The sequence below is a fragment of the Pavona decussata genome, unplaced genomic scaffold, assembly GCF_977016875.1.
Source record: "Pavona decussata unplaced genomic scaffold, jaPavDecu1.1 SCAFFOLD_510, whole genome shotgun sequence".
Classification (NCBI taxonomy): domain Eukaryota; kingdom Metazoa; phylum Cnidaria; class Anthozoa; order Scleractinia; family Agariciidae; genus Pavona; species Pavona decussata.
The window spans coordinates 527,579-541,765 of NW_028145827.1; the positions used below are offsets into that span (position 1 = coordinate 527,579).

The 14,187-nt window shown below is 38.5% G+C and overlaps 1 protein-coding gene across 2 annotated transcripts; it reads left to right on the plus strand.

Annotated features, from left to right (window-relative positions):
• Positions 1–5,348: 5,348 nt before the first annotated feature.
• LOC146450053 (SH3 domain-containing protein Dlish-like) lies at positions 5,349–12,477 on the plus strand. Of its 2 annotated transcripts, none has more exons than XM_085100863.1 (3): positions 5,349–5,683; positions 7,705–8,322; positions 11,448–12,477. In XM_085100863.1, exons 1-3 carry the CDS (start codon positions 5,656–5,658, stop codon positions 11,906–11,908), a joined length of 1,107 nt encoding a protein of 368 aa, XP_084956989.1. In that variant the 5' UTR covers positions 5,349–5,655; the 3' UTR covers positions 11,909–12,477. The 2 variants fall into 2 exon arrangements, with proteins under 2 accessions (XP_084956989.1, XP_084956988.1); XM_085100862.1 differs by lacking the exon at positions 5,349–5,683 and adding an exon at positions 7,195–7,596.
• The last annotated feature ends 1,710 nt before the right edge of the window (positions 12,478–14,187 follow it).

Below are 14,187 nucleotides of genomic sequence, written 5' to 3' on the forward strand. Positions count from 1 at the left end.
AGTTCGGATGCTCTGCCACTGAGCTACAGGAGGCTTGCAAGAGCATTGAACTAGGTTCATGGGACAAACATCCTGCATACTGCTATGATTTGAATTTCAATGTTTATACTGTTGAATCTGAGCTATTTTGTGTTTGCACTCTATCTCAAATGCATAAAACACGAGCACTGGTTTAAATTTAAATTTGAAATTTTCATAAGTTAAATTACCTTAAGCCTAAACAAGCAGTACAGATACTTTAACGCAAATATTAGGATCTGCAGATATTAGACAATTCAATAACAAGGCATGAAAATTTTACCGTCATTCTAGCTGAGTATGCGTCATAATGGGAAAAGAAAAGAAAGAAAAACTTTTAAATAGTATAAACAATGTTCGTACCTTCTCAGTGTAGTACAGATTTGGACTACTACCTCCCCTGCAAATGATTTCTACCTTCACTGTCGCAGATGTGATTATTCTTGATTACAATGTATGAACCACAAGTGCAACAGAAGCCGTGTGATGAAACAAGCCGCAAACGGTGGACGTATTAACATTGTATATCAGGGTGACAAACGCGATAGTCTTACACAAAATACTGGTGACTTCATTCGATCAGATTAAAATCATGTTGTATGCTGATTGGCAAGCTTCAGATCCGTTTCTTCACGTGTGAGGATGCAATAAACCGCATTAAATCTTACGACAAAAAAAGCGAAGATGCACAAAATTGAAGTTTGAGTGGTTAAAAATTGAAACGAAGGTTAAGCCTTCTCGTCGATCATTCCGCGGTTAGTAGAGCTCGTATTATATATTATTTATGTTTAGTATTGTAGTGCCTCCAATTTTCACTTTTCTAAATTCACCGATAAAATCAACATAAGTGAACCTGTCGCCGAACATAATAACACAAGAATGGCGTTAATTAAGACACCGGACAAATAATATGAGATAAAGGGAGGTTAGTGCGATAACGCTGCGTGCAAATTTCAGTATTTTGTATGTGACTATATTTTTAATGGCTACATTTGGTAGCGACTTAAAATTGGACGTTAGTTCATTTCCTGCGGGAAAAAAATTGAGAAAAGACCAAAAAAAAAACAAAAAAAAACAAAAAAAAAACCGTGGTTTTTCGTTCAAAGGCAACGAACACAAGTGGCCATTCTTATTCAATAACTGAAGTTCCTACTTTAATAGAAATCGTCCGATTAGCACTGAGCGGAACGGAGGTTTAGACAAATTTAAAATTTACAAATAAATAAGTCGTTGACCCCAAAGAAAAAGTTTCGGGATTAAATCGAACCTTGAACACTAAAAAGGTTTATAACTGGAATCGTATTAGCTGGCTGGAAAGCCGTTTAAATTTTTTTTCTATGCCAGAATTATTTTCATTCGTAACAAAGTCGATTAGCGCATTACAAAGGGGACTAATTTAATTATTGCTTCTAGCACGAAGCTATTCTTCATTAGGCCTGACTAATAACACATATAAACTTATAACCACCAATAAAAGATCCCACTAAATTATTAACATAACGAAAGCAAGAATAATTATATTTCCATGAGGTTTTTTATTTCCTTTTAAAACCATTCTGAATATGAAATCGCGCAGAATGATTACCCGATGCTGAAATCAGCCGATATTTCGCAAGGAGAAGGATAATTGCTTTAATGTTCAACATATTGATAACAGAGCACAGTTTCATGACAGAAAAGTTGAACATGGTCTTGATCTTTTACATTTTTCTCCGCAACAAACGAAATCATGATCGACGATTACTGAGCGCACAATGACCGTATTTGGATGATGTTACAATGCGCTGAATACCCTCTGTAAGCTTCTGTACAATAACAAGTACAGTAAATGAAGTATACCTGTGTCACTTACTGAATAATACATCATTCTCAAGTACAGTATTGTTACAAGGTGGCTGTACAAGGTGGTTCTAACTTTTGAGTCTGTGAATGAAGCGTGGCTATTCAAATCAAGACTATTGAGCAACGCTTTCCTATGGTACTGTTTATTACGCTGCGCAAGTTGCTTTTTTATGGCCTTATTAATACAGAAAATGTTTTTCAAGTATTACAAAATTTTATACAGGAAAAGTGGACAACAATTACAAATAGGAAAACAAATATTGATGTGTAACGAACGAAAAGAGAGGGAAAGTTGGCTGGTTAAAAATGTTCAAATTGCTTTCTATATTTTACAGCCGCTAAATCTAATTTAGCTGTCAAAAACTGGTAAGGCATTTGAGGCGGTAATATGTCAAAAAGTTTGGGAAGATTTTTATTTTAGAGATTTTACATTGAGTTTTATAAGCCCATATAAAAGTACCTGGCAGTTAACAAGCGTCAGCAATATTAAGCTATAGTTTAATGAATTTCCTGAACGAAATAAATAGAAGTTTGTCGTTTCTTTTAATAGTCAAGTGAACAATTCTCTTCTATTCTGTCTGTTTCGCATGCCTCGAACATTAAGAGAACTTATTTGAAAATTCATTTCTATAGAAAATTATCCAACTTTTGGAGCACATACGTAGAAATGAAAAAAAGAAACAAGCCGCCATACAAGGAAAACAAAATAAGCAATGCACAAACGTGTGAAAAAGTAACTATGAAACTCATTAAGATGCCGTGAAAACTACACTGACAATACGAAACAAAATTTTAAAAGACTAAGAGAACAGACGATTAGGTGACTGCGCTATTAAATTTAGTTGTTTTGCTTTGTACTGATTTTAACATAGTTGTGGGTCAGTTATTTGTGTGATGAGTGCGTAAGCAGTTGTATCGGCGTGATCAGTCGGAAGAAGAAAAGGAGCCGCTACACTATGAGGTATTAAATAAATAAAATTAAAATAAATGAATCACTTTATCTGGGTGTCAATATATTTAGCGCAGGGCACTAATTGGGAACACTTTCCAGATGGAATTGGAATTTAGCAATTTGGTTTTTGAGGAGAGGGGAGAACCAGAGAACCCGGAGAAAAACCTATCGGAGCAAGGACAAGAACAAACAGCAAACTCAACCCTAGACTTTCTCAAAGTCGCTCGCTCGCTTCTTATTGAACGGACCTGCTGCGAGCTCCAAGGGCTCTCGCTCGCTCGTGTCCCGCGCTCGCTCGCTAGGGCTCTGACGATCGCGCTTAACGCTCTCTAAGCTCGGCTTGTAAGCGAGTCTCACTAAACCCACGTAAATATGACGCCGTGTCCGGGAATCAAACCAGAAATGCACCTAACCCTGAATTTGGGTACTTCATATAAAACAAGCCTTTTTTGTCACCACTGCGCCATCCCTGCTCCACCCAAGTATTAACATTTTTGTTGAATACTAAAACGTGAAAAGAATTGTTATCTCAGGATCCTTTAGACTTGAAAAAGTAAAAAAACGTACCTTTCCCGATATGAAGGACGGCCGAGATACTCTACAATAAACCAGGTAAATAATACATGATCCTAATTTGATTAGCAGTCATTTATATTATGAAGCGGGCTACTTTGATACATTAGGGACGGTGCCTACTAATAAAAAAGTATTTTTGTATGGTTTATGACTATGCGGGGAAAGCAGATATTAGAAACAACACAGTAAAAAACAAAGCACTGGTGGCGTTTTGTTTTCAAAATTGAAGCTTCGTTATCTCTGAAAAATGCATGGTAACCCCAAATTTGCCTTTTGGATACCAAGAGCACTTGTTAAGTTCTGTCATGGCTAATTTGGCGAGCAGTCGAGAGAAAGGGTTCAAAATCACAGTAGAAAACAAATAGAAGATGATTTTAAAAGCAGCTCAAGAAATAAGACAAACAATAATTTATACGAGGAGATTTGCGCGTCAAATCGCCATTGGTGGAAACAATGATCTCAAGAAAGACGTCTCTCCACCATGATGTCAGACCAGGCAGTCTCCTCCGCACAAGTTTTTTTTTTTTTTTACTTTGGAATCCGCGGCTAAAATTTAGAACTTTGACCAATCAAATACAAGCTACCAGCTACCAATCACAAGCCAGATCCGGTTACGAAAGTGCCTTGTCATCCAAGTAGAATTTTTCCCCGGCTGTAGTTTGCCTGGTATAATATCGTCTACAATACACAATAGAGAGATTAATAATCGCGTTTACGGCCAACGGCAAACGTGAGATTCGCGTTTCTGTTTCCTTGAAATAAAGAGTACAAAGATGAGAATAGTGAAAACTGACTCTGGCCTTTTGATGCTAACGCAAAACTGTAAAAAGTAAGCAGCAATATAGGATAAACATGGTCACGTGGTCATATCTCACGTTTGCCGTTTGCCGTAAACGTCATTCTTCATCTCTCCAATATCGAAAGGAAATGTGATGGAATATTTTAGGCCTATTGAACAAATAAGAATGATGCATTATTCAGTAATGACGCAGGCAAACTCGGAAAAATAAATTCCCAGTACTGTACTGCTATCAGGAGGCGAACCTATGACCTTCCAATTACTAGTTCGGATGCTCTACCACTGAGGTACAGGAGACTCATAGGAGCTAAGGCCATTAAACTAGGTTTATGGGACAAACATCCTGCATACCGCTAGGATTGGAACTTTCTCCCCCACCCCCCCCCCCCCCCCCGTTATACGAAAAGCTTAATCGGCAGAAGCCTCAATTCTTAAGTTTACCTCTTGGTTTTCCCTCTTCACTCAATATTCAATTTCAAAAACAAGAGTGTTATATTAGGTCGGGATCCCACGCGTTCGCTTATAGATAGATTTAGAAATTACGTTTAGGGCAAAAAGCAAAGAACACTTATCACCGCCGGCGTGACCATGTTTATCCTAACATTTGCCGCTCACTGTTTTCAGTTTCCCAGTCAGATAATTGAGTTGCTTTGCTTCAGCATCAAAGACCAGGATTATGCCATCTATGTGCTAATGTTTTCAACAAAACATGAACGCGAGTCTCATGTTTGTCGTTTGCCGTAAACGTGATTTTAACCTAATGACTCGACTCCACGTGTGTCAATACGAGACTATAAGTTAGAGATAGCGTTGTGAAAATTTAATGAACAGTGCGACCGCGTGTCTACGAAGTTATCGCAAAGGGTCTGCATACATGTCACCATACATCGGAATCAAACGAAGCTAAACAATTAAGTCTTACAGTTTCATTGAGAATTACAACTGCTACAGTCGAACCTCCCTTAAGCGACCACCCGCAATGCAAAGATTTAGTGGTTGCTTATGGGAGGTGGTAGCTTATGAGGGTCGAACCAGAGGGGGTCTCTTCCAAGAACAGGTCTGACACATTTACTTATTCGAACAGAATTTATCACATACATTTTCCTAGTTACAATACGAGCATTGCTAGGTTGTCACTAAAAGTTCTGCGTAAACTCTGAGTGGCATAGCGCATACAGCGAACATAGAGATCAGACCACTTGTCAAGTGGTCGCCTACAAGAGGCTAAAAACAATGAAAAATTATAATGCCGTTACCTTAAAAAGTGGTCGCGGTTGCTTACAAGAGGTGGTCGTTCACGAGAGTTTTCAACTGTAGGGCTTTGACTGGGAAACAATTTGGTGTTTTGGATAGGTGGTCGTTTATGGGAGGTGGTCGCTTACGAGAGGTGGTCGCACATGGAGGTTCGATTCTAGTTTCTGAAACAATTGATAACTGCATTTCTTAACTTACGGATTGCCAGGGTGCAATGAGACCAGGACGCTGTCCTAAACTGGGTGAGTTTTTCAAAGTTCTTCCCCTTTTTCTTAAAAACATTTAGAATGTGAGAACTGAAAGGTACTCTGAACTCTTAGGTCGATCTACTTAGGTTTTAATTCCAGTGCAATTTTAAGTCAAAGACGAAAGAATCCCTATGGCATAGCCGTTTCAAGTGCTTTCCATATTTTCCTGATGCTCCAGTGAGACTTTTTCAGTTTCTTGGTGCTGAACCATCTAAGATGTCGCGCATTAAGTTCGAAAACGTCTCGACATTTGCTACAGGGCCTCCTCTGATAAAGTATGTGGGTTGCAAGTTGAAATGGAATGAAATAGACCACACACGTAGCCTGCAACATTAGTCGTGCCCTCGCCCAACCCGTGTGGGCACAGGGTTGGTATGCACAGGGCGCACAATATATAAACTCCGATATCGCAATATTCTTAAAAAAAAAAAAGAGGGATGTACGTCACAATATTAGCCACTAAAATGCATCTTCACACCTCTGGATTCTTTAACTTGCAGCATATCGGTACCGCGGATTCTGAAAAATAGATTCATTATTTCTTTTATCCTGTTTACTTAAGTGAGCAAGCATGGGAATAAATAACTAAAGAAGCCTAAATTCCAAATTACACTAAAAGTATAAAGCGGTTTTAGGGAGTTCGCATTTTAGCCAACTTTTCTTAAAACAGGAAGCCACCAAAATCTACCTCCTACCGAAACTGACTCTAAAAGCACACGGCACTTCACTATGAGCCAATATTCCGCGGTAGTGTCATCTTTCCGGTTTGTTTAAATATATTTGAAGTGCGGGATCTGGTTTAATTAAGGAACCAACGTCATTGTTTTCTCTTGTATTGATATATTTATTTCTTATCGTTTCTGTTGACGTTCAACTCAAAAGCGGAGATTAGATCGAGCCAACACATTGCAGCATAATGGAAACAAGTTAGCCACTCAGCTGAAGGAAATGCTCTTAGAGTTAGACTAGACTCATTTACTAGGATTGCTTGACCACGAAATGATCAATGCCTTTTTGAGTTTCTCCAGCCAGAAAACTCTGTTTTTATGTTTTTGCGACTGATGGCCAGATATACAGAAGCGATCTTTGGTGCCAGCATGGTGTTATTTTTTACAATATAGGCCCCATTTCGGCGCTCCTTCAAGTGCCCCCTTGTCAGCGCACGTGACCAGTGCTTCTGACACCAGCCAATTTTTTTCCAAGCATAAAGTTGTATTGCGTTCTGTGAAGGAACATGCTCTACATTGTATTACGAGTCAATCGGTGCCTTATTATAAACTGAAGTTTGAATGTAGCAGCCGCAAACGGAAGCTAAGTGTCGGAACGTTTGGGGCGTAATTCGTAGCGTAAGTACTCGATTAGGAATTCCGCAAATAAGCAATATGGGTTGGCGTACGTATGTTTACTTAAGATCAACTTACCATTTTTCATAACCGAAACTTTTTTCACCATATCAAGGCAATCAATATTGGTATTTCTTTACCCTTGGCGTCAGGCTAGGAGTTGCGTCAAAACTTGCTAATATGCGGAAATCAGCATGGGCGGAAGCAGTACATCAACTTTTTCCTGACGCGCTGGATCGAGACAACACTGGATGAAATTCTGCAGTCTGATTATTCAACTGGATGTTCTCTTTTGTGGGGCCGTTTGCCGGCAATTTAAACTTGATATTTGTTCTATCTGCCTGCCCCTCCCTCCCCTCCCCTGAGCAAACCACAGGAATCCCATTGGGAAGGAGCACAAAAGGAGCTCTTCCCACAGTGCAATCAACTCATGTAGTGTACACATCAACATTCTTTTGATCTCATGGTTGGAAGTTTTACGCCGATCTTCGCATTTTCTCTAGCAGTTTTATTTAACCATGGCCTTTTTCTGCCCCATGAGAATTCCAAGAAGACGAAGGAAACGTGAGTAGTCAAGTTTAGCGAGAGGCTGAGTTGAAACTGAAAGCGGTTAAGCTTATTACTTTATTGTTTACACGCTGGTCTCACAGCGATTGTCAATATCTTTGACAGGGTATCGAGATGAAGAAGACAAAAACACCACTCGAAATGGAAATTCTAAAGGACGGATCACCGGTAGCAATAGCGTAGATTCACTTGTTGAACTGGGAAAGGAAGAAGACGACAATGAGATTGAATTTGAGCCGCGAAAGATGGTCGTCTTGCACGATTTCATCCCTTGTGTCGAGGACGAAGTCGCGGTGAAACGAGGCCAACATGTCAAAGCTTTGTACCAAGAAACCGACTGGATTTATGTTTTAACTAACGATGGAAAAGAAGGATTTGTTCCCTTTACGTATTGTGTCGCGGAAGAAGAATACGAGAAAAGGAAGGAAAAACAGAAAGGACTTCAAAGGAATAATTTTCGTAACGCTTCGTTTCTCGACTCACTTCAAGTTCAAACAGACGTGTCACCTGCGTTTAACTTTAAGAAAAAGAACTACGGTGATTTCATCGTAAGATTTGATTTCATAGCTTGTGACGAGAACGACATCAACGCTCAGAAAGGAGATAAAGTCACTGTTTTGAACAGGGATGATAAAGATTGGTTTTGGGTGTCCAACATTCACGGAGATGAGGGATTTATTCCCAAAGATTTTCTGGTTCCGCTCGACAAACTTCAAAATGGCGGTAAGCACTGATTATTTAAAGCACTCTTAAGTCTTTGTGTTGTTAAGTATTGTGGGAATGAAGAGAGAAGTTATGAAATGAAACACTTGCTGTGTTCTTTTGAACAACGAGTCAATCGATCACAGCGAGAAACATGATTCGAGTGTTCCCTAATTAGTTTGCGACGTATTGTATTACGCTAAATCGTCTTTTGTAAAGTTTAATAAACAAAATTGAAAGTTTCGATCAACTTTGCAAACAAATAGTTTCAAGGCCTTAAGTTTGTTTTGAAAGTCTGGACCCCTGAAAGCTGTTATCGCAGCTCGTTTGAACTTGTATATCAAAGATTAATTAAAAGTACTGCAACCCAATGCAATATTCAAGAGAATTGCAAACTGAAATTAATTCACCCATGTTTATCGTGATCAATTAATGATCAATTAAGTGTTTTCCGAAATGGGAAAGGTAGTCTTTGAAAAACCGAAAAGCAAAATCGATTCTAACGTTCCTATCAACTTAGAATTTCTACAGGGCAAAAGATCATCATCAACTTAAATGATATTAAAAATATCGGCTGTCTGCAGCAAATCATAATGTTTTTTTTTAATTTTAAATTGTTATATTTTCTTGAGTGTACGTCCAATTTTTGCAATATTGATGTTTTTTTAAAAGTACATACACCTTCAAGTGGCTGGGAACAGATAAATAGTCATGTTTAAACACAACAATACTGAAATGTAGGAAATATTGAGCCGTAATAATCTCAGCTTTTTTTTTTTTTTTTTTCAACTAGTAAATGCATTAATACATTTATCTCTAGTAGATGCATTGCTGTCCTAAATGCACTGTTGAGCTGATGTTAAAATTGGTATTTTACTTTTTACATTAGAGGGTGTACAAGGTGGGATCATATTAATTTTGTGGTGTATTTAACATGATGTTCATTCATACATTTTTTACATATATCACTCACTGACTGAGGAATTGTAACATAAACCAAGTGCTCAAAAATGTGCGACATATACAGCCAACTAAGAGCAATTTGTTTGCCTTTGGCATTTAACATGTATAATTTCTGTTTCAGTGGGTGCTTTTTAAACTATCCATACCCTACAACAAGCAACTGCTTCATCTAGATTCCCCCCTCCTCCCTTGCCTTTGGAAATTCCAAACTGCACAATTCCCTCTTGCCCTTGGAATTCCAAACCGTTCTACCACCCAATGCCTTCGGAATTGCGTAAACATCCAAACACCCCTTTGGAATTTCTGCTTTTCCTTCTGATTGATTTCAAAAGCCCTCTTTAAATTCCAAACGAGTTCTTTAATGTTTTTACCTGCAAAACTTCATGATACTTGAACGGTTGTAGTCAAATTTTTTTATGTAAGAGGAAAAACTACTTAAGAAATTTGTTAGGCTTGGTTCAAACATCAATGCATGAACGCTGGACCTGATATACATAACATTATAGTAATGGGTTATTCCAGAAAAAATCCACACAGCCCCCTCCTGTCTGGATTTCCAAAACAAAAGACCCCCCTCCCTCCTGGATTTCCGGAAAAAAAATATGAGGCTTAAATTTAATTTATTTTTAATAGAAAATATGTACAATCACATCTAAAAGACATTCTTTTTTAATTTCTAAGCTTCGGATAATATTAAAAACTATCGCGTGGAACTAAAAAAAGAAAGGAGCATAACAATGCAAAAATAGCGAACGAGTTCATCCTTTGTGTGCAATGGACAACACCCATGGAATCTTAAAACTGCACAGAAAACGCACTGGCTGCTTGTTCAACTGTGCTATGGACGATGGGACGATGGGACTTACGTTTCCAAACATTTTTTCGAAGTACAGATGGCTACAAGTTCCTCTCGAGTATTTTCGAGGAAGAGGGAATGTTTGGACCAAAATTCTTTTGAATTATCTTCTTTAGCTAATAGCTCTGCATCCTTGCCTGCACAAGTAAAAAATTCTTCTGCCTGACGCGGTGGAATCCACGCTAAGAATGCAATGGCGGACCAGACAACTGAGATTTCAACGGGGCTAACGTGAAATTACACAACGGTGGCGCACTGGGTCTGGTGTTTCAAACTCTTCGTTACAACAATGTTGCGACTGCTTGTTCTCTAGTATCTTGTTGTTCACGTTTTCTGCTATAAAAGGACCTGCAAAGGAACTTAGATTATCATTTATTTTAGGTGAGAAATGTGTAAACAAAATATTTCTACTATTTTCAGGGTCTGAGAGCGCTGAAGTGTCACCAAACTAAATGTTCGAATCGCGTGAACTATCGGTCGAAATGACCCCTGCAGAAGACTTTCTTAAGTTCAACCCCCCTCCCGCCTGGATTTCCAGAGTCTTTGACCCTCCCTCCCTAGAGAATTTCCAGAATCCCATCTGTCGGAGAGGTGTGGATTTTTCCTGGGACAACCCAATGACCATAGTAGTTAGTTTGTCAGTTGATTTAGACATCAAACTTAACATGCTAAAGCTTAGTTCTTCAAACCCATAAGAATAGTAAAGCATACAAACCACAGAAATACCTGTGAACTTACCAACTTGATCTCTCCTCCAATCCACCCATTTAAATCCTAGCTCCATTATGGAAGACAGCTCAGTGTACTTTGAACAGTTTTTGGTTACTTTTTGCATAATTCTTTCTGGAAGAATTCGATCTGAAAGTATGGCTAAGGAAGTGAGGATTTTTTTCCTTCTGTTTATTCTGAATTACTTGACTGTGAACTTGTATGGAAAAACTTGTTCCAAGTATAATGGCTGATGCATGTTGGTAGTCACACTCAAGGAATCTACACCAATCAGAGATGTTTATAACATGTAAGCATGGCACACACATTAGGTTTAGCACATGAAAAGTCCAACAACTGAAATGGTGTCAACTAGAAAAGAAATCTGTAATTTAATTCATTCATACATCAAACTTTTCATGATTATGGTTCAGCTCATAAAAGGTTTGAAATTTGAACCGCATGTAAGTTGGGATTATTGTCTACCAAGGGGTGTATAATATTTATTGAGATTACTAAATTAAATGATGTTATGCTAATTTTTTTCAATTCAAGTCTTACCAGAGTCTTCTTAGTGTTAATGAAATTTGTCATCTTTTTTTTTTTCAATTTCATTTAGATTTAAGTCCAGTCTCAAACCAAAGTCTTCTTAATGGTAGCAGAAGTTCTATCGAGGCTCAGGTTTCCCCATTATCAACCCATGTTGGAAGTCCTTACAGAGAAACAACTCCAGACTCTGTTAGATCAAACACACGTTCATCTGCAGAGCCACTTTACTCAGTTGTACCACTGTTCAGTCAAAATGGATCCAGCCCTGTTACTCCCAACCGTCGGGCAGAGGGTTTCCGTCAGCGTCGAAATACCAATGAGCTTTTACTTTATGGACAAGAACTTGTGTGCATCGATACATATGTTGGAAGAAGGGTGGATGAACTTACCGTTAATAAAGGTGACTGGATATACGCTGATATGAAACTCAAGGATAGCAGAGGGTGGGTATGGGCTTATTCACCTTCAAACAAGACACAAGGCTATGTGCCTAGGTCATGTGTACGACCACCAGCAACTACACCACTATGATGTCAGCCAGTGTCTGCAGGTAATTTGAAGGAGGGCTTTACAAGGACAGATTGTTAGTTACAGTGCAACAAACTCAACTGGGGCCACCCAACATTGATCAGCCAATCGCAGGTCACGAAAAAAGGAGTCTGGCTTTGGTAGCTTGTAAATCAATCAAAAATGAGAACTTTTCTTTAAATTTCAAAGTGTCGGTTTTTTCGGTGGCCCCGGTTGAGTTCGTTTCACTGTAAAAATACTTTTAAGCTCAGAATACAATCCAAAGAGACCAGGTCTGACTTACGAATGGTCTACTGTGAGAGGGCCCAAACTTGGCATCTTGACTGAAGAAACTTGATGTCATGGACTACTGAATATTTCTTTACCAGAGTTGGGCACTTGTGGAGGTTTTCCCTGCATTTAATTTGTCACAATATAATTTTCTCATTAAACAGTTTTCTGTATTCAAGGTAGTTTTTCTGAGCTGCAGGGTTCTAGGAAAAAAAATTTTAAAGGCACTCTCATACAAGGGCATTTTTTTGCACCTTTTCTCACAATTTTGTCGCAAGACCAGTTGCATAAAAGGATGGCTAGCATTGTCTAAATATCATAAAATCAATTTGGGGAAAACTATACTCTGACCATGGGTGCTGAAGACACCTGGGACAAATTGCAAAAAATTGCAGAATTGGTAATTTTGAAAGCTCTAGTATTTAGCTCAAACAGGCTTTAGAGAGGGAAAATCAGCTTCAAAAGTATTTTTTATCATCTTGTCTGCTACCTACATTTAGTAAATAAGGTTTTGGCCAACAAATTTGATGAAATATAAATTGATACAAACCCTACCTTGAAGGTTTTGGGAATTTCTTCAGGATGCTTTCGTCGCGTGGTTCTCTCCAGTGTCTCTCCTTCGCACGTTCCGTCTTTTGACCAAATCTAGCGCAGACTAACAGTTACTCCAATCGAATATCCAGTTTGCTGTGTTTCAGACCAGAGATGATGATACAAGTAGCCCGCATACACTTTACAAAGAATAGTTGAGAAGGTCTAAAACATGGTCGTAATACTTGCGATTTCTGCCGTCTAGCACCTAAATTTATCAATATTATCCAACCAGGAAGTAAAGTTAATGTGTCGAGATCGATGTACAAAGCAAATGCATGCCTTTGAACAATCCAAAGTAACGTCTTTGGCTAAAATCGAGTCAGATATTGCGATAGTCGACAAGCCAAGAATGGTAAATAAACTGAACGCATAGGCCGGAAGTCCGAGAAGCACGACTGCTGACCGGATGTAACACAATGTAATGGGATGTAACACCGGATTTATGTGTAATGATATCCTCTTGAAATGGGGTTGTTTCACAATGGCAATGGTGAAGAATGCCAAAAACAAAACAAAAACAAAAACAAAAAACAAAAAACAAAAAGAAAACAGAATAACCGAATGAAAACAAAAACAAAGGAAATGAGCTGAACTGAAGCTTGGGTGAAAATTGAACGCATGATCATAATAGCCGCACCCGAAAAAAAAGGTTGCTTTTTAGACTGTGAAAATGCAATTAAAAATTCAGTTATGATAAGCTATTCGTGACAAGAGAATGAAAAATTCACGCGTGAAATGTTACATTTACTTACCTGCAAAGCAAAGAATTAGATCCATTTCGTCGCTGATTTCATCACGGTTTATACTAAGTCCGTAGGCTTGCGCGTGCCTGGAAATATCCCTTTGACATTGACTAAATTTTATATTGTTTTCACTGCACTCACAAACCGAAACGTCCCTTTTGGGATTTGAAAGAGACCAACTTTCCATTATCCCGACCAGGACATTTTTCTTCGCACGACGATATGCAAATTTCCCTTACAGTGTTTTTGATTGACGGCACAAATTTACGTCCGGTCACCCCTTCCCCCACCAGAAAAAACGACAGCAAAAAATAAATAAATAAATAAACAGAAAGAATGCCAAAATTTGGGCAGGTATTAGGTACTGAATGTGAAAATTTATCGGCTTGGAGAGGACTTATTTATTTCTGGAGGAGAGGTGGGTCAAAAATCCCAACTTCGTAACTTCGAATCTGTTCGCTAATGCCCCAGATCAGCGACGTATCTTACATGCAGGCCATCCTTAACATCCAATAAGCAATAAATAAAAAAACAAACAAACAAACAAACAAACCCAGGAAACATGGGCGGCTTATGTGGTTGCGTAAAACGACTAGTGAAGCGCTTTTATTTTGTCCTCTTTATTCACCTCTGTAAAACAGTCATAAAAGCGGATCAAAAGTCGTCCTTTTATCC

Coding starts and splice junctions, on each gene's coding strand:
- LOC146450053 (XM_085100862.1), top strand. CDS start 7,551: ATGGCCTTTTTCTGCCCCATGAGAATTCCAAGAAGACGAAGGAAAC. Junction 7,597..7,704: donor TCCAAGAAGACGAAGGAAAC/GTGAGTAGTCAA, acceptor TATCTTTGACAG/GGTATCGAGATGAAGAAGAC. Junction 8,323..11,447: donor CGACAAACTTCAAAATGGCG/GTAAGCACTGAT, acceptor AATTTCATTTAG/ATTTAAGTCCAGTCTCAAAC.